The 20,799-nt window shown below is 33.6% G+C and overlaps 1 protein-coding gene across 1 annotated transcript; it reads right to left on the bottom strand.

Moving 5' to 3' along the window:
• Nucleotides 1-1,325: 1,325 nt before the first annotated feature.
• Nucleotides 1,326-14,278, bottom strand: LOC141388709 (retinol dehydrogenase 14). The gene is made up of 3 exons (XM_073958888.1): nt 14,006-14,278; nt 2,313-2,451; nt 1,326-2,216 (listed from the first exon to the last, which is right to left on the bottom strand). Exons 2-3 carry the CDS (start codon nt 2,443-2,445, stop codon nt 1,486-1,488), a joined length of 864 nt encoding a protein of 287 aa, XP_073814989.1. The 5' UTR covers nt 2,446-2,451; nt 14,006-14,278; the 3' UTR covers nt 1,326-1,485.
• Between the last annotated feature and the right edge of the window lie 6,521 nt (nt 14,279-20,799).

Here is a 20,799-nt window from a genome sequence, read left to right on the forward strand (position 1 = left end):
TATTTTTTTACTCGCCCAAATTTGTCGTGTAAAAAGTTTTTAAAGAGAGCATCATTCAGCGCCATTTTTGTTTAAAGAGAAGTGAACATTTTACAACTTTTTTGTGTACGGGAACGCTTTTTCGAGTAAAATGTGTAAAAGTCGTAAAAATTGTAAAAACTTTTTAGTTCTGGAACACAGCTCATATCTCAACCTAGTGCTGATAGACTCAACTTGTATGTACATATGGCTCATATTGTTCTGATATGCTCACAAGACGATAACAAATACAGTGAAAATCATTAGAACAAACGGTAAATTACAATAATACAAAATAAAAGCATTATAAAAAGCAGCAAAACTTTTTTTTATTTATTTTGAGTTGCTGGCTGCTCCTAAGAGACACCGCCAGGTTACATACAAGTTTATATTCGAGGAATCATCAAATTTCACAAGTTTATTTTTTGGATAGAGCTATGGTGCTAGAAAGAAGGTGATACAATAATACCATCTGATGTCATCATTTGCTGTCAAAACATATTTTTAATCAAAAATAAATAACAAATACATATTTCTCTTCTATAAAGAATATCTGTGTAAAACATATTTATTTAAGCTTTGCGAAGAATATTTTACAGTTTTCTTCCACCTTTTGTCGATATAACGCGAACAAATTTTCACAGCAAATGAAGACTACGGTCTGAATTCGCCTGAATTTGCCTTTTGTTAAATTCGCCTTTGATAAAGCCTAATTGATTTTTAGGTCATTATTCGACAACGCACATGTTAAGCGTTGGTCCAACACAGCGCCATTTGCAAACTTAATTCTAAAGCCCGTAGGCGTAGTCTCTACACACAAATTCAGGTTAGCTTAACTAATATATCAGGAACTCACAAGTTCTTTTTTGGATAAAGCTTCATTGATTTTTAAGTTACTACTCGACAACGCACATGCCAAGCGTTGGCCCAACAAAGCGCCATTTTGTAACTTAATTTTAAAGCCCTTAGGCTCACATTTAAAATGTATGTCTTCACGGTGAGCCGTACGAAGACGAACTGAAGCAGCAAAAGTTGTCTCTGGTTTGTGGTTTGGTGGTGGTGGTTTGTTAGTCGACAAAAACAAAACAACTTGCTAAAACTGTTTTTTTTTCAATCTCTCAGAAGAAATCAGTATTTTTTTTTTGCTTTATGAAAGCCGTTCATGAAATGCAGAAATTTGAACCTTGGCAAGACTTTATGAACACTATTCCTAAAATGCAGTATTTTTTCTGTGTGATGGGGGTATAAAAACAACCAGCTACGTTATATACCACAAAAAATAATAAAAAAAAAAAACAAAAATATAGTTTTTCTTATTTTTATTATAAAAATTAAAATGTGAACTTAAAGTACATAATCAGATACAAAGATACCAAAGTACTTAGGATATGATGAAGATTAAAAAACAACCTTATATAAATGAAAAAAACTACCAGTCACTAGATTTTTTGCAATGCAAATTCTAATTTAAATCTTAGGATCTTGGGGAGTCAATTTGCAGATTTTCACAGATTCTTCCCAAATACGAATACCCTTTTCAACATCCATGGCGGCGGGACTTAAAGTAGCTTCCTTGCAGTCCATGAAATATTTACCGTTGACATTGGCAACTTCATCGGAGGTGGCCAAATAGATGGTAGTTTGGGCACCACCTTTAGGTGTCTTGAAGAAACCTTTGGTGATAGCTTTCATGGGTAAATTCAAGGGGAATGGAATGTTACGCCAGATGCCGGAATCAATCATACCGGGGTGTAAGAAGTTGACAGTAACACCGGTGCCTGTTAAACGTTTCGACAATTCGCGAGCAAAGAAGATGTTGGCATATTTAGAGACATAATACAAGTAGGCAGCAGGGAATGTGCCAATTGGATTCAAGTTATTTTCATTTACCGAAGCCAAACGATACAATTCGGAGGCAACGATGACAATACGTGCTGGTGCACTCTTCTTGAGGAGGTCAATCAACAAATGTGTCAACAGGAATGGACCAAAATGATTGGTGGCCATTGTCAATTCAATGCCATCAACACTGGTCTGGCCACGGAAAGCCAAAGCCATACCGGCATTATGAATCAAAACATCAATTTTACTTTCAGTCTTTAAAATATCAGCAGCAAATTCACGAACAGATTGAAAACTTCCCAAATCCAGTTTCTTGACGATCAATTTGTTGTTGGCGGTTTCCTTGGCGATTTCATCTGTAAGAAGAAAAAACACAAAGGAAAATAATAACATATTAATTGCTCATTTTTCAATAAAGATTTCAAGGTGTTTTTATACAAAACACAACTTACCTCTGGCAGCATTGGCGGTTTCCAGATTTCTGCAGGCCATAATAATACGGGCGCCACGTTTAGCCAAATCACGGGCTGTTTCTTTGCCAATACCACTGTTGGCACCAGTAATTATAACAGTTTTGCCTTCCATTCTTGTCTAGAGAGAAGAATTAGTTTAAAATAATTAATTTAGTTATATTTATAGAATTATTTATTGTTTTAATAAATATTTATAGAAATGGGTTTAGGTTTAGGTCACCCATGGAAGTGGAAATCAGGGAAACCCCATAAAAGTTTAAATATGGGTGTTTATCATAAAACAAGTTATGAAACATTAAACCTGTCGGGGAAAGTCAAGTAATTCGCATTATAGTACGTTTATATAACCAGATTTAACAAAACCACTGGGTTTCAAATGTCAAATCCATTGCTAATATTTCAAATAAATCTTCATAAAGAAGGATAAACCCGGAAAAACGTCTATAATATAAACATGGCCTTATTTACAAAATACTTGAAGTATTAACAAGGTAGTATAAGGGGATTTATTTGAAAATAGTCATAAGTCCCGGTCCACACAAGAGTGATTTCATTGAAAAAAAATCATGAAATTTGGCGTTCTTAGATGGAGTTCCTCCCCACTATGGTCATGTTTATGTTATAGCCTTTTGCAGGGTTTACCTTCTTTATTAGGATTTATTTGAAATATAAGCAATGGAATTGACATTTGAAACCCAGTGGGTTCTGTTTAATGATTCCGATAGAAAAAATAATATTTTTGACGTAATATTATCATGATTGTATTTAATGCCCTTTTGTAGGCAATTTGGGTAGAAATTTCTAGTTTTTGAAGTTATTTTGCATAAAAAATTAGCATGAAAAATCATTATGGGTTATGTCCAGAGTACGTACAAACAATCTAATGATATATGGAAAGTCCTGTATTAGGCAGGTTTGTCCTATATTATACTAGTCTTTAACGGCGTTGCCTAACAGAGGTAAATATTGGGGCAAAGAACAAAATTTATGGCACTTTTCTTTGAAAATAGTTTTCAGAAATATCCTTAACAATGTTTTGACCATGTTTTTATAAAAACAAAAATTTCAACACCCTATGTTGCCATTCAAGCCCAAACAATACTACTTCTTACGAAGCGTTTTGATAGCGATTATATTTATTTAAACTCAGGCGTGTGTTGGCTTCTTCCACAAGTAAAATATCGATTTTACGCCAGATATGTTAATTTTCATCCGAAATATGAATTTTATACCACACAAAGCCCGCAAAAATACGACAAATTTTGAAAAAACCCGCATCAAAAAAAAAAAAAAAAAATTGGAGTGATTCTATGAAACTGGTCGAAGGGAGTAGTATGTTTGGCTTGAATTGTGTTATTGGTGTTGAAATTTTTGTTTTTATAAAAGCAAACATGGTCAAAACATTGTTAACAATATTTCTGAAAACTAAAGAAAAGTGCAACAAATTTTGTTATATTCCCAGATTTTTACCTCTATCTGGGCCTCTATTCTATTTCTATTTTTTGGAAAATAACTTCAAAAACTAGGAATTTCTAGCAAAATTGCCTACAAAGGGACTTTAATTACAATCATGCCAATATTACGTCAAGAATATCATTTTTTTCTATCGGAATCATTGACAAAACTACTGAAAACGATAGGGAACCAATAATCCCACCATTCTGATTACTAAAATTTCATAAAAAGCGACAAATTTGGAAATTATTAATCGATTATTGTGGTGCATGTCATCTTAAAGACAACTATTTGGCCTACAAAATTGTTTTTTGAATTGTTAAAAAATCTCAACTCGTTTCCATGTTATCAATGTTTACATTTTTTTATTTCAGGTTGCATCATTTTTAGTGACAGTCACTGTATATATATATATATATATATAGTTTGTAAGTTTATAAGCAATTTCATGATATTACTTTACTATAGAACTCGATCTTGGGACGCATAATTTCATGAATTTTTTTATTAAAACCACTCTAGTGTGGACCGGGACTAATAATAGGATAGTCTGGATTTAGTTTGTGTAGGTACATAATAACAAATATGTTATACCCCGGTTAGACTTAACAGGATTAATCCAGTGGGTTTGGGTTTCAAATGTCAATTCCATAGAGCAAACGTCAAATAAATCTTCATGAATTGGGTTAACCCGGCAAAAACTCTAATGTAACCGTACTGTTATGTATTTTTGACTAGTAGTTCGTCAAGAGCCAAAGCCTTTTGTAATATTCTCCCAAGTTGCGGTGAATGTTACAAATCCATTGATTAATTTATAACAATTAACATTTGATTATATTGTAAACTCATTAGTAACCGTTTTTAACATATAATTAACAGCTCATTTATTTAAATAACAGCAATTGTCTATTTAATTTCAAATCTAAAAATCTATAAAATCAATTCAATGATTTATTGATTCTGTATATTACATCATTTACATCAAACAGTATTTAATGACGTTCGAGATATGAATTGTCAATCCCATTACATTTTGTCTCCGGTCTGAAGGTTAAAGCAAAAGGAAATCGTTTAATACAACGTTAACGTTTGGATTATCAACCACTGATATCATAGCCAGAATGGGTCCATTGTAGCTCTGTTCCTTTACGTTCAAGAATCTTCAAGTTTTACCACTTTTTACTCGAAAAGCGTTCCTTTACTTCTGACACCATACAATTCATATGAGAGCAGTTTACAGCTTTTACTACTTTTGCCGGTTTTACCATTTTCAAAAGTAAAGGAACAGACCATGTGTGTTGCATTAATTCGTTAAAACAACATCCACACGAAAAAGTGGTTGACTACGCCTAGTTCCGTTTAGGTCAAACGCTTGGTAAAATTCGTCGCTTAAATTTTGAATTATAGTGAATTAATCATATGAAAACGTAAACAAAAATGTTGACAGGTTGAAGAAATTTCAGTCAAAATTGTCTTGTTGTTGTAGTTTCTGTTTCATAAATTATATGAGAACGTAAACAAACATTTTGACATCTTAAAGAATTTTCGGTCAAAATTGAGGAATTGACAAGTATAACCCACTAGATTGACATTTGAACATTTGTGTGTACTCAAAGAGTACGTTTACATTTATGAAATTCAGTGCCTTTACCGGATTTCAGATGAGTTTTAGTTCAAGTATACGCAAAAGAATTGGAAGTTGAATGCCAACAAATTTTGATAAGTGTAAACATGCTCTAAATTCCTAAACGGGATGGCCCTTTGAACCTCGTGTTAATCGTTAAAAAAAAATATATGCAAACAAATAGTTGATGTTGTAGCGCGTCATCGCGATGCGGAATCATTCTGAGTCATAACAACACACGTGTGTATTTTTGTCAGTCGTTTAATAAACAAATTGTTCTTACATAAAAAAAATAGTTATATTAAAGGTCCTACAGCCAACTAAAATCGTTTACTAAATACAATATAAACACATTAGGTGTGTCCTTTTACGTGATAATTTGTAATAATTGTTACGAAATGTTACTAAATGCTGTCTTTTTACACAAAAGTTCAGTAAAAGAGAGCGAAGTGAGAGAACAATTTTGACAGTTGTTTGCTGAGAAATTGCTAAAAGTTACTGAAAGAATTTTTCCCAGCGACATTTAGCAAGTTCGATCAGGTGTTTTTTCATCATCTGCTAATGGTCAGCTGCTCAATGTTTATCTTATTTTTGTGGAAAAATACTATGTATAAATATTACAATTCATCTATATTTATTGAGTATTTTATTAATATGTATATTAATTATTTTTTAATTATTTTGCTTCAATTTGAACTTTTTCATTGCTTTGGAGTTAGTTTTTCTTTCATGTTATCTTGCTAAAGTTTACTAAATGCCGTCTTTTTACTTTTTTCTCTATTTTCGTATCAAAGAGTAAAATCTCTCTTACTCTATGAAAACAAGTTACTGAATAATTATTACTGAAAAAGTAAAAAGACACAACTATTGTAATATATTCACAAACACTTAAATACGTTACACATTACGTTTTGAATTATTAAATAAACCAACCGATACAATAACCGCCAATTAAGATTACGTAGAAATGTTAAATGGATTTATATAGGAAATTCCATAAAACGACAATTGTTTTGTTATTCGATATTTTGCATAAATTAAGGGTAGAGGAGGTGTAGAGGAAAGTTTAGGCTTTGTTTTTACTTGTGGTGACCAATAACCAGTTAGTTAATTTTCATAAGGGAAGGAAATTTCCGTTAAACCGATAAGAAAAAAAAAACTAAAGTGAAACGAACAGAAAAATCATTACCTCGCTAAAAAACCTTCCCGCCGTAATACGCAAATAAAAGCGAAGACTAAACAAAGTGGCAATAAATGCTGAGATGACAGCTATTATGAATATATCTCGTGCATAATTTTCAGACGGTGGTAACAAGGCCAAGAAACCCATCTCTAAAGTATGCAAACACACACATAGATGAAGATTTGTAGATGTGAAAGAAATAAAATATTGTATAAAAGTTCATTAATATTTATTAACAACATTAATCGCATTTTATTTGATAGGTTTTCTTTTACTTTTGCTAATACTGATTTTTGAATTATGTTAATTAAAAATGTCATGCCATTGACATTGATTTTGAGATTTATTTTAACAAATTTATGTTTGTTTGCAAAAAAAAGATGCAATAGGTATTGTGTTAAGGTTTTTAATATTTTTTCTTGCAATATTAATTACAAGGAGATTAAGTTTCCCCAAAATTTGCAACATTTTGAAAAAATGCTCTTGGGGAAATGATTTTTGTGATAATCAAGTTAAAACGCATCCCAAATTTGTCATAGAAACAAGCAAAGATTTGAATTTTTAATACCTTGTAAAATGATTGTTTTTAATACGTTTACATAGTACTAGATTTAGTAAATCTAGTGAATTAAATTTGTCAAATCCATAATGGACTTTAACCGGACAAAAATCTCGAATGTGAATATGTTATTAGTCTGTATACGCTTCACCATGTTACGTTAACAGTCTATTAAATTTCTGCATGGTGCTATACATAAGGTGAAGCGATAAAGGCCTGCGTACATAAGCTGCCCTGCCTGATTGCTTTGCTTCCTGCTTCATTTTTTACAAAATAAAAGAATAAAGAAGGCTGAGGAAATTTCGAACTGGGTTGCCCTTTTCTTTTTTATTATTTTATCAGAAGTAAAGGCCTGCGTACATAAGCTGCCTTGCCTGCTTACCTTGCTTACTTCTGATAAAAGAATAAAAAAGAAAAGGGCAACCCAGTTCGAAATTTCCTCGGCCTTCTTTATTCTTTTATTTTTATTATGTCAAAAATGAAGCAGGAAAGCAAGGCAATCAGGCAGAGCAGCTTATGTACGCAGGCCTTAAGGAAGGTAAGCAGGCAAGGCAGCTTATGTACTCAGCCCTTTAGGCCTGCTGATTTCACCCAATCTTTCAAATTCATTGTTATTGTGAATTAGTCGCATTATGGACGACAAAAACGATGACAGCTTGAAGTACTTGCATTCAAAATAGTGTTGTTCTTGTAGTTACTGGTTCACCTTATTCGTTACATCATGATGCACTCCATGGCACAATAATACAGGTACAGCGGCAAAAACAGCTGGTTATCACACTAGTTGTCAATATTCATTATTATTAATAAAAGCACATACAAAATGTAAACAAGCAATTCACAATAATACATTATTGTGACCAAATTTGACGTTTGGTATGATTTGATGTAACACCTTCTTATTCCACCATGATGCACTCCAAATATTTGTCAACCCTTCATACGGCACTTTAATGCATTACAGTACGTTTAAACTATGCTTGGTTTAGCAACTCCAGTGGATTCAAAGCTCTGTTCCAGAACTAAAAAGTTTTTACAAGTTTTACCACTTTTACACATTTTGCGTTCCCGTACACATAATTTATATGAAAATCGTTTACGACTTTTACAACTTTTACGACTTTTACCACTTTATAAAGTACGGGAACAGGCCGCAAGTTGTCATTTGCATACAATATCTTACTATGTTTACATTTACGAAATCCACTCGATTTCAACTGTCAATTCCATTGCTCAAACGTCAAATGAAATCCAATCGATTTCAGATGAGTTTTCATTTGACGTATACACAAAGGAATTGACAGATGAAATCGAGTGGATTTCGTAAATGTAAACATAGTCTCTGTCAAATAAATTAAAATAATGCACATAATCGTCATATAAGTGTGCAGTCTAAACCAAGATATATTTACCAAGTCACGTAAATAGCACAACAGCAACTCTATTTTGGCAGAAAATTCTTCAAGATGGCAAAATGTTTGTTTGCGTTTTCATACAATTTACTCACAATAAAAAAATGACAGATTAAAACCACGACCTTATATTTCATCATGGTCTAAACCATGTTGCAATACATAAGGTGAAACAGTAATGAGGTTTCAACACGGTATGTTTTTACATATTCATGCATAGCAACTGTCACTTTTTTCGCCCATATGTAATTCCTTCTGGACGACAAAATTTTATTTTTATTCGCTTTCTATTGTTTTCTTTATTTATATCGCGTACAAACAAAACAGCTTTTTACCTTTGGTTGTACAGACGAGAATAGAGCGCGTTCTATTCGAAAAATATACATATGTATGCACATGACACTTTGATGCATTGAAATTTCTGTATGGTTCACACCATGTGTATTCAGATTTGTAAAAAGTGACAGTTGGTATGCACAAATATGTAAAAAACATACCGTGTAGAAACCCCATAAGGTCAGCTGATTTCACACAATCTGTCAAATTCATTGTTATTGTGAATTAATGGTATCGTAAATGTGAAATGTGTTTAAACCATGACACAATATGCCTGTTCCAGAACCTGCCAGAATCTACACATTTTATGTGTGTTCCCGTACATTTTAATTTTAAAAGTAGTAAAAGAGCGAACTGCCAAAAATGAGATACACTTACAACAATTTGTACAAGTCCGGTAACTTCTTGTAATCGACTAAGGTCTTTTGCATTACTGAGTAAACGAACAACATCCAGTAACAATTTGTACAAATTTTGAGCAAACGAACACACATACCCCCAGTTTATGTATTTCGAAACGAAAATGTGTGCGCATGAAACACACCCAAACCTTAGTTTTGGAAATATTATTTCCTTTGCTTTTGCTTCAAAACAAAAAACAAATTTGAAAAGCATACTCAAATTTGGTAGTTTTTATTGCGTATTCAATTTCTTATTGACATACATAAACAGGCCCATAACAGCTTTGTTCCTTTACTTTTTTAATGGTAAGGGTGGTAAAAGAGAAAAGTGTCAAAATTGCTCTCTCACGAACATTTTTACCAGAAAAGTAAAGGAACGGAAAAATGGTAGATGTGGCAGCAATGTCAAACAGAAACATAAAAAATCAATTTTCGTCTTTTATTTCACAGTTTTTAATTTAGTTTTGTCAGCGTTCGACTTTTTCTTCTGGTTTTCGTCCATTTTCTTTTTCATTGTGAAACAATCGTCAAACAAAAGTCGAAAAATCAGTTCTGCCATTTTTTACCTGCAGACATTTTTCTGGTAGCCTGTGGTAGAAGAGAAAGCCATTTTCGCTCTCTCTCCACTCTCACTCTCTTAAAAATTGCTTCCAGTTTTGCCACTTTTCGGGGTTAAGGAACGCTTTGCAGGTTAAAAATGGTAACCACAGGTAAGTAAAGGAACACAGCTATTGTATGGAATTGACAACATAAATGATGCATACTTTATAAAAGATGTTAAATGTAAAATGCGTTCAATACCAAACCAAATCACATAAAAATCTTAAGTGCACTATACAGGTGAATTTCTTGGACGACCGCCTAGCAACACCACCAAAGAAGTGACAGACCATTAAACACATGGAGAAGCAACCCGATTCCGATTCAAACGTGATGCGGAATTTTGATTAGCCCTATCTTTCATGCTGCAAGTATATGACAAAATGTATTTTGGAATAAGCAAATGTAATATTCCCTCATTAAAGCGGTAATTTCCAAATTTTACCGAACATTGCTATCTCTTTTGCGCTGCACCAAAGAAAAACAAAAGACCATAATTTAGTTGCTATAAAACAATATCCACAACAAGTTTTGATTACTTAAGTATATTTATTGCCGTATTACTTAATAAGTGTAATAAATATAAACATAAAAATGTATTGAAAACGAAATCGAAAACGATGAACCACAATAAACAATCGAGGTCACATTTGATAGGCACAGTGTTTCAAAGGTGCATTATTTTCAGTTCCTGTAATTTAAGCATGGCGGAATAAGAAGCTGTTACATCGATAACAATAATCGGTCCATTTACTATAAGCTGGGTACACATTGTCAGTTTTGAATGACAGCTTTGTTGGTGCTTGCTAGTGTGGCCGTTCATTTTGGTCATTCATCATGCAACCACAAAATATTTCGTGGTTGCTGGACGGTTGGACAGTTATCGATAATTGCAAAAAATCGTCATTCAAAACTGACAATGTGTACTGTACTATATTGTAGCTAATTTAGACGACTCATAACGATATTTAGATATACCCATTGCACAATAATACAGGTACAACGGCAAAAACAGCTGATCTGTGTTGATAACTCAGTAACCTGAAAAGGCATTCCCTTGAAATCTGCAGATATAATTTTCCCGCGACCTTGTTGGTTCGCATGAACAAGCACCTCTAGGCGAGGTCATATTGAAGATTTATATCAAGAAAAATGCCTTCTTTATTCTTCGAATCATTCACTAAAGGCCAGAACAGAATCAATCGTCGCTTGATTTGCTTGCTTCCCCAAATGTCGCTTGCTTTCCAAATGTCAAATTATAAAGGAATGCCAGAGCCTCTTGAAATCCGCCTGCGTTCCCCTTTAGGAGGCTCTGGCATTGCTTTATAATTTGACATTTGGAAAGCAAGCGACGATTGATTCTGTTCTGGCCTTTAATGCCATTATGACTATTTCTAGGTCATTTTCCTTTCTCTTACTACGCGTCCCTAAATCTAACCTAACTATCGATAGTAGAAAAGACTAGAGAAGATACGAGGACAGTGTAAGAAGCCCCACCATTCAAGTAGTAAAGTCATAACGATCTGCTGAAATATGCAGTATACTACATCGACCAGCAAATAGCCAGCTACGTAAACGTGGCAAAAGAGAAAACTGTCAAAATTGCTCTCTCTTGACCAGTTTTACCAGAAAAATAAAGGAACGGAAAAATGATAGATCTGGTAACAATATCAAAAAGAAACACAAAAGGTAAGGCCTACAGAAGGTCGGCCATTCAGAGTTCTGTTAACAACTTTTGACAAAAAACATAATAGATTGTTCATTATTGTGATTTGTGTTTGTATTTTATATCACAATAATGTATTTGACAGCAAACTAAATAGTCAGTGCTAACTAGTTTGGCTGAGTGTCCGACTGTATAGACTATGATAAAAGGTCTGTGTGGTTATTTTCCCAGCAAGAACTTTCTCGGAGAGTAAGGACTTTTTTTCTCTTTTGCAAGACAAACCCCTTCCCTGCAAAAACCAGCAATCTAGAGTTGGGCAATATAGTTCCCGGACCGGATCGATCTTTCTAGTTCCTTCTCCCAAAAGGAACTAGTTCCTCAATATAGTCCCGTAGTTCCAAATAGTTCCGAGACCGATATAGTTCAACGAATCTTTCTCTTTCATCGTTCCTTTCATTGTAAATAGATCCGAGACCGAAATGGTTCAACGAATCTTTCTCTTTCATCGTTCCTTTCATTGTAAATAGTTCCGAGACCGAAATGGTTCAACGAATTTTTCTCTTTCATCGTTCTTTTCGTTCCAAATAGTTCCGAGATTGAAATAGTTCAACGAATCTTTCTCTTTCGTCGCTCTTTTTGTTTCCTTCGTTCCAAATAGTTCCGAGACCGAAATGTTTTCATGGTTTGGTGGATGAATTGACATAAAAATAAATAAATTGCAGCGAACAAGCATCAATAAAGTAAGATCGACGTAGGCGTTAAATTGAAGGACTCAGAAAAACGAAAGGAACTATATGAACTAAAGGAACTATATAAACGCAAGAGCTGAATATAGTTCCAATAGTTCCTTGTCCGGAATAGTTCCTTGGAACTTTGCACAAACACGAAATCACACACGAACAATTGAAAACAGTTGATTTATTGTTTGCAGGAAGAAGAGTTGCAAGTGCTTGCCAGAAGAAATTTGTCCGTCAAGAATTTGCAAACTCTCAGTAAAAGAACTGTCAAAATGTCTCTCGAATTGCTGTCTTTTGCAGGACTTCTGCGTTAACAGACTTCCAGCAACAATTGATACAAATTTTAGGGTAACCAGACAAACCTAATAATTCAATTTTATTCTTTTATTTCACTGTTTTTCTTTTTATTTTGTCAGCGTTCGCTATTTTCTTTTATTTTTGTTATTTTTTTCTTCATTGCCAAATACTTGTCAAACAAATGTCGAAAAATCAGTTCTACCATTTTTTACACGAAGAAATTTGTCTGGTAGCCTGTGGTAGAAGAGAAAGCCACTTTTTGGGGTTAAGGAACGCTTTACAGGTTAAAAATGGTAAAAATGGTTACCTCAGGCAAGTAAAGGAACACAGCTAATAAGAACTGCAGAAAGCTTAAAATATTTGGAGGTTATACTAGATAAGAGTTCTTCGTTCAACAAAACATATCAACTACATATATGTATATACATATGTATTTCAAGTCAGGGAAAACATGTGCAGCTCAATGTCAAAAATTTCCAAATAAGAGGGTCGTCCTAAATTTATAAGGCGAAAAACATTGGTAAGAGTGGTCAAAAATAAAATAGTATATCACCGACCACCAGAAAGCCAATCGGCCAATGTTTTACCCATATCATTTAAAATAGATACGACCATCACTATTTATATGAAAGAAGTCTGTCTAATTGTCTCTCTTGGCAAATCAATTTTAAATTTTCACCACACCCTTCGAATATATGTTAAAAAATCCCATTTCCAAACACTGTGTGGCACAAGGTAAAAAGGTAGCAAACTCGCATTGGTACCAACATGGTCATCAAATCAATTATAACCCAAAAACACATTGGCATGTACATATTTACGAAATGTCTGTTGATGGTGTTCCGAGGTATTACAAAACAACAAAAGCCAATATTGTGGCATCACTTTCGCTTTAAAGTTGACATAAGCTTTTACCGAAAGATTTGTTTGTTTCTTCACAACCAAAAACTACAACATTAAAAACATGCACCTATACAGGTCAGCATAATAACAATGGAATGAATGGAAATATGGCCGAAAGAAGAAAATATTTTTTATCAAAGTTCAATGTCGACAACATGTATAAACATGGATGGCGCAGACACAAGAAAAACAACAAACAAACAAAAAACGAAGCTCGAATAATGAGAAACTCAATGTTAATGACCGTCCGCAAGTGTAGAAAACTCATGAAGATGAAACGGAAGAAGAAAACTTCCACGTCACTGAAAACTGTGGACTTAATTACAGGCAATTTTCATCATGCATAGATGGTAGGGCTACTTTTTTCATTATTGTTTTCATTTTCCCATTGAATATACAAGTAATTTTCAGTTATTATAAGCCACTTTCTTGTTGACACTTGTTATTTGCACTTAAAATTTTATTCTTTTTTTTCTTTGAAATACAAAAAAAAACTTACCTTTTTATGTTAATTATATATAATTTTTTATCAAACACTTAACTTCTACTCGCACGGCAACTAAAAATCCACAACCTTCGCCTTGAACGTTTTGTTTAAGACTGGGCTTTATAGCCATGAATTGAGCGGCTCTATAGTAAAACTCATGTCTAAGTCATAACTTTGTGTGTGTATGTATGCATTACTAAACATCACAGTGTATTTTGGCCCACTTCATATTTCGGCTCTATACCACGAGTTGCAGCGGCGACAACGACAACAGCTTGTTGTTATGTGCTGAGATTGCATTTATTACCCTAAGTATGGTTAAGTCGCAAACGAAATACTACTCTGAGCAAATAAATTGGTTTCTTGTAAGTTTACTTTAATAAATTTTCCCGTCTCATTGTGTGTTGAGAGAATTTGTGTGAGATGCTGGGACTTTTCTTTGCTAGGCATTGTGGAAGCATCAAGTTTGTTGCTTAAGTCTTTTGTTTATATTACCATAAAGAGGGAGAAATAGTCAATCTTATGTTGAGTAGAAGGGGGTTTTCGTATACCTCTCTTCATCTATGAGTGGATCAGAGGTTAACATTTCATAATGAGAAAACTAAAATGTGTATCTGTGTCAAAACTTATAGGTGCCTCCGTACATTTCTTTAACAAGCTATTTATTACATTTTATATCGTATTAAAATCATCAACATTGCAAAACAAGAAAGTGATTTAAATAAAAATTGCCGTAGATATGACGTCAGAAGAAATTGCAACGATGTAAAGACAATTTCTTTTTATAAACTCAAACTTTTCACGGCGTCATCATAAATTTCTGAACATGAATAATTTCTTAATGTTTTACATACAAACACTCCACGTGAGTAGAATAGAATACCTAAATTGTTGTTAATGTTAGCTTATGTATCCCCAAACGAATGAATCTACGTTTTTAATCTTGTACGGATTTAAAGCCTATTATGTTCCATATCACACACAGACAAAATTTTGTTTCTAGCTCTTCGCGAAATGATTTTCTGATATTTTTTCCGATAGTACTATAAAAAATAGGCATTTATTTTTGGTCATCAGTATAGAACAGTCATGTTATTTTCGCAAATTTTTGCGCCCCTAAAGAGACAAAAAACGTTTTTATGGACGGTATAATTATCATGGGCGGAGCCAGGAATAGCTGGGGAGGGGCAGCTTCCTCCATCTAGATCCTACAAAACAGTTAATTTGTATGTAAAAAATTATAAATATTACAAAAAAACAAGCATTTACCAGCCGAGCTGTTCAAACCCAGAGGCGACATGCTGATAAGGTGTATGCATCAGCTAGTTAGCAAGAAAAACGCGTACCCGTCGATTGGAACCTGCGCATAGATCTGCTCCCTATTGCTTTTAAGATAGTGTCAGGGATATTGTGCAAACGTCTAAAGCCTATGGCCAACGAAATAATTGGGCCATACCAATGCGGCTTTGGATCTTGCATATCCGCCATTGACCAGATATTTAACCTGCGGCAAATCCTGAAGAAGAGCCAAGAGATGCTGATCGACACCTACCATCTTCTTTCGATTATAAAGCAGTCTTGGACATCACCCTTCGTTCAAAGGTATTCCAAGCCTGAATTTGTCTGAATTTGCTATACCCGCAAAAGAAATATCACAATTTACACCAATAGCAACATGTTACTTACTTATGTCGACGACATTATGGATCGATCAGTAAAACAATGAACTGATACCATTAAGAAGGTCGAAGGAGAATTTACTAAAGCGGGTCTGGCAGTAAACGGCGACAAGACTCGGACCAACTGTGGATGTTGGTTCGGCTTTACCAAAAATACAACAAGCAACATCAGTTGTGAAATTAGAAGAAGAATAGTATTGGCCAACATGTGTTATTTTTGCTTAAGTTAGCAGATGAAGAACAAAGCAACATATCGTCAAACAAAAATAACACTTTACAAATCAATGATATTACTATGGTTCCGAAGTGCTTAGTATGTTTGAGAGAAAAATTCTTCGAAAGATCTATCTATGGGTCACTATGCGTTGACGGCAAATATCTGGAGAAAGAAGTAGCTATTTTTCAGAAACTACAACAGATATTGTGTTCATTGTGTTTTTGTAAGGTAGATAGCATTGTGGCCTTTAAAACCCGTTTTAACAAATTACCGTAGCGTTTACACAACATGAGCTGTTTTACTTTTCCTTAGGTACTAAATTTTTTGAAATTGCAAATTTAGTAGACTAGAACTTTTGTGGAACAACATAGAACAATGTTTTGTTTTCACAGAAAGATACCGGAGAGTCTCCTCTTTCAGCCCATATGTATATACTTTTGTATCCGTCCAGTTCCGTCCGTTTAACACCCCAGCAAAAATCCTCATTACAAACCTCCTTTCCCACCCATTATTTTAACAAGGGCATGTCGCGCGAAATATCTGGTTATTTTGTAACCACTGAAATAAGTAGTCAGAATCTACTCAGTATCTACTTCTTTCAGTGGATACCATCTACCTTTTTCAGTGGTTACAAAATAACCAGATATTTCTCGCGACATGCCCTTGTTAAAATAATGGGTGGGAAAGGAGGTTTGTAATGAGGATTTTTGCTGGGACTTTTAGATTTATTGAAATTACATGGGTAAAAATGTGTGTTTATACCCTACACCACCTCGTGGTAAGTGTATTATGTTTTAGTGCATTTGTATGTAACATGTATAAGGAAAAGAGATAGACACATAGTTCCTTCTAGGGATATGCATAGAATCACTTTGTGAGTCGATTTATGCATGTCCGTCCGTTCGCAACGTACAGGTCGCATTTATTGTTCGATTTGGCTGAAAATTGGGAAAGATAATTTTTTTAGCCTAATGAAGAACGCTATTGCTTTTGGTGAAAATCGGTTCAGATTTGGATATAGCTTCCATATATATTTTCGGCCGATTTGAGGTATTTGATGCACCAAACACGCTGTATCTGTTCAATTTTGATGAAATTTGGAATGTGTTACTGAAGTAGGTCTATAGATAAATGTGCCAAATTATATCAAAATCGGTTTAGATTTGGATAGAGCTCCCATATAAATTTTCGGCCGATTTTTGGTATTTGGTGCACGAAAGACGTTATATATGTGCGATCTCAATGAAATTTGGAATGTGTGACGGAATTTGGTATAGAAATAAGTGTGCCAAATTATATCGAAATCGGTTCAGATTTGGATAGAGCTCCCATATAAATTTTCGGCCGATTTTTGGTATTTGGTGCACGAAACACGTTTTATATGTCCGATCTCAATGAAATATGGAATGTGTGACGGAATTTCTGTCTAGAAATAAGAGTACCAAATTTTATCGAAATCGATTCGGATTTGCATATAGCTCCCATATATATTTTCGCCCGATTTAAGGTATTTGATGCACCAAAGACGCTATGTATGTCTAATTTTGATGAAATTTGGTATATGTGACGGTGTTTGGTCTAGAAATATAAGTGCCAAATTATATCGTAATTTTTTTTAGTTTTTGGTATTTTTATAGTTTATTTATTGGTGTTTGACCATCTTTAATATATTGGAAGATATAAAAACCACAAAAACATTCATACTATGATGAAAATAGTAAAAAAACTCAAAAGTTTAACTTTGACCTTGAATTTCTCTGCAACTACTAGACCGAATTTGACCGATTATAATTCATCTGAAAGCTGATTGTGTTATCTGTCTACCAAAATTTGGAAATATCTTTATCCGTTCAAAAGTTACAGAATTTTGACCAGGACAAAGCGATTCTGAACCACTGTGCGTCGTATGAACCACGAGCTCTATATGGTAAAAACCAAAAATGTTTTACAATCGATGGATCCGATTTTCACCCCTTCAGAATTCGCAAACTGTTAACATATTCTTATAGTATGCCTGAAATTCTTTGAAATGAAGTGTTTTCGATAGGATCCCATAATAATAATTAAAATTAATTTATGTGGAATCTGTGTTGGCATCAATGTAGAAAAAGTTTTTTATGTTCCCTTCCAATTTCTGGGTTAACCTTACATTTTATTGACCTATGCCCAAAGAAAGACTCGAAGAATACTCCATGGACAACATGATACTAGTGTGTTTGGTGCTGACATTTTGAAGCCGGAAATTCGTGGTTTTTTTGATTTTTTTTAATAATCCGGACGCACAACAATATAATATTCAAAACTCATAATAGGATTATAGAACTCGTGATTTTGCGTAGTTTAATTTATATCTCATGAGTGTGCTCCGTACAGCATCCTAGTAATTGGAGTCTAAAGACCAAAATTGGATGCGTGAATTTTCCTAAAAAACCTATTTTTTGCGTGTAAAATTAACAAGTGTCATTTAATTTCCTTTGAACATCACGTGAATGTAGTTGTTTACGCAACGGATCTAATGAGCCCTTCCGCGTTCGAATCCATTCACTAAAACGGTATCTATACCTTGAAAATAGGAAAATCTGCAAAAATATATTTTGACAAACCTGCGTACTAAGCCGCAATTTTCTTTGAAAATTTTTACATATGTATATGGAATCCTTTTTGCGCGATTAAAATTTTTGCGAAAAAAACATGTCATAAATTACAGAGAATCTATTTGAAATAAGTGTATATTCACGTATTTTTCATGGGTGATACTGAAATCGGATGCGTATCAAAATCGTAAGCATATTGCGCAACTTTTACCCACTTTAAGGTTTTTTTGTATTGTGTGATGCAACTGACGGCACACTTTGGACGCTGAGTGAAACATCGAAATATGCATAAATATTGAAAGAGATTGATTCGCTATATCCAAAATCGGATGTGTATCAAGTGAATTTAACTAATTCGCTAATAAAAGGCTTTTTTAATTTGCATATATTTTGAATGATTGTAATTTCAATATACTCTTAATTCCTGTTATTATATGTTATCACAGTAAGCAACTAAACCCAATCTCTATAAATTTGCTTTTATATTTTTCTACGCACTGTCCAGATTCTGTAGATATTTTTAATTTATTTGTTGGACTCTGGGGCGGGATAATTTGTATTTACTTCACGATTTTTTTATTATTTGTTGACTTTCCGCGAAAATAAAAATAAATTTAGTAAATATTTAAATTTAGTAAATATTTGAAATTGGTCACTGAGTCCTAAATAACTTTCAGAAGATAGAAAATATGCACTTACATTCCAAAAAAATCGTAAGTATAAAGCCTTTCATGGCCTTGTAACACATCATAAGTCATTGATAAATACATGTCCCCTGGAAGCTACTTCGTACTTTTTGTGTTGGAGTACACATAAAGGTCGGAAACTTGGTGGTATACTGTTTTTCCTGCTTAGGCATTCAAAACTAACTCCATTTCACAAAGTTTCTGATGTACATCAAATTTTGAAGGTACATCAAGGCGAAACATGAACTAGATTTTTGGTTACGTAAATAAGCCGATGGTTTGTGATGGGTTACAAGGCCATGAAAGGCTTCATCCTTACGTTTTCTTTTTTTTGGAAAGTAAGTGCATATTTTCTATCTTCTGAAAGTTATTTAGGACTCAGTGACCAATTTCAAGAAAATTAAGGGCGGTTTAGCGGTAATTTTTCAGGAGATTCCTTTACCTTCCCTCCCAGATATTGGTTTTGGCTAGCTTATGTGTTTCACGAAATAGATTATTTCCATATTTTCGTGACTTTTGCACATTATTTCAACTCTATTCGACTAAATATTCGAAAATAAGCAAAATTTCCTTATATAATCCTTTTATAATGAAATATGACCAGTTTTCCCATTTCTGGGATAGCGTTTTTCCTTAGCCCTAAATTTTAATAATTTGCTATAAAATATAATATTTTTGCACACAGGAACAAAGATTCTATTCGCAATTATTAAAATGTATACTAATATTGCAGAAAAAGTTCGATAATGGCCGGTTTTTGGCTAAATATTTAACAAAAGTTACAAAAACCGAATATTTTTGACGCATCGAAAATAGGGTTAACAACGTTTTCTTTGTTATTCTCGCTTATAGGGTTGCCACAGAGCCATGTTACATACACTTTTTAATTGTCACAGGACCAACATTTTTTTAGGTATTTGGTTTTTTGGATATTGGGCATGGGCTTCTAAAATACTGAGGTGTTATTATTGGTGAAATTGAAAACCGAATATTTTCGACACTCACTGTATGGAATGCTGTTAACGATTTATGCATAAATTTGTTCAAAAAAAAAACAAAAAAAAATATTTTTTCATTATATGAGAATAAAAACCGTTATAATTATTACGGGCATCGGCCATTTTTGTGAAAGCGAACAGATTTGAAACCAGAATTTTTTCCTTAACCTCTATACCAAAAATCGTAGGTGTGAACGCAAAATTTTTTTAATTTTTTCGAATGTAATTGTAAAAGAAATTTGATTTTTACCATATACACAGAAAAAATATTTCATGAATTTTTACATATTTTCGTTCATAAAATACATGTGCAGTTACTTATACCAATCCGAAGCCACTATTTTTTCAAAAATATGTAAGATTTTCATGAGACGCAAAAACATTTTCCTATTTTCTCTACATTCCCATTATTTGCTCTCATATTTCCTCTCTTCTTTAGTAAATTCTCCCAACTTTGTTCTCTTTTTCTTTTGAATGGTCTCATCGACTTACCATCACATTGACACTGTGTCAACAAACGTGTGTGGTGTTGTGCTGTATCAACAACCTGACTGAAATACAGGTAAACGCTTTACGCTAATCTACAACCGTCGCAACAACTAACAAACTAAGCACCTATAGTGCGTTTGTTG

The sequence above is a fragment of the Musca autumnalis genome, unplaced genomic scaffold (assembly GCF_047663935.1).
Source record: "Musca autumnalis isolate F117 unplaced genomic scaffold, ASM4766393v1 scaffold_1, whole genome shotgun sequence".
In the NCBI taxonomy this organism is placed as follows: domain Eukaryota; kingdom Metazoa; phylum Arthropoda; class Insecta; order Diptera; family Muscidae; genus Musca; species Musca autumnalis.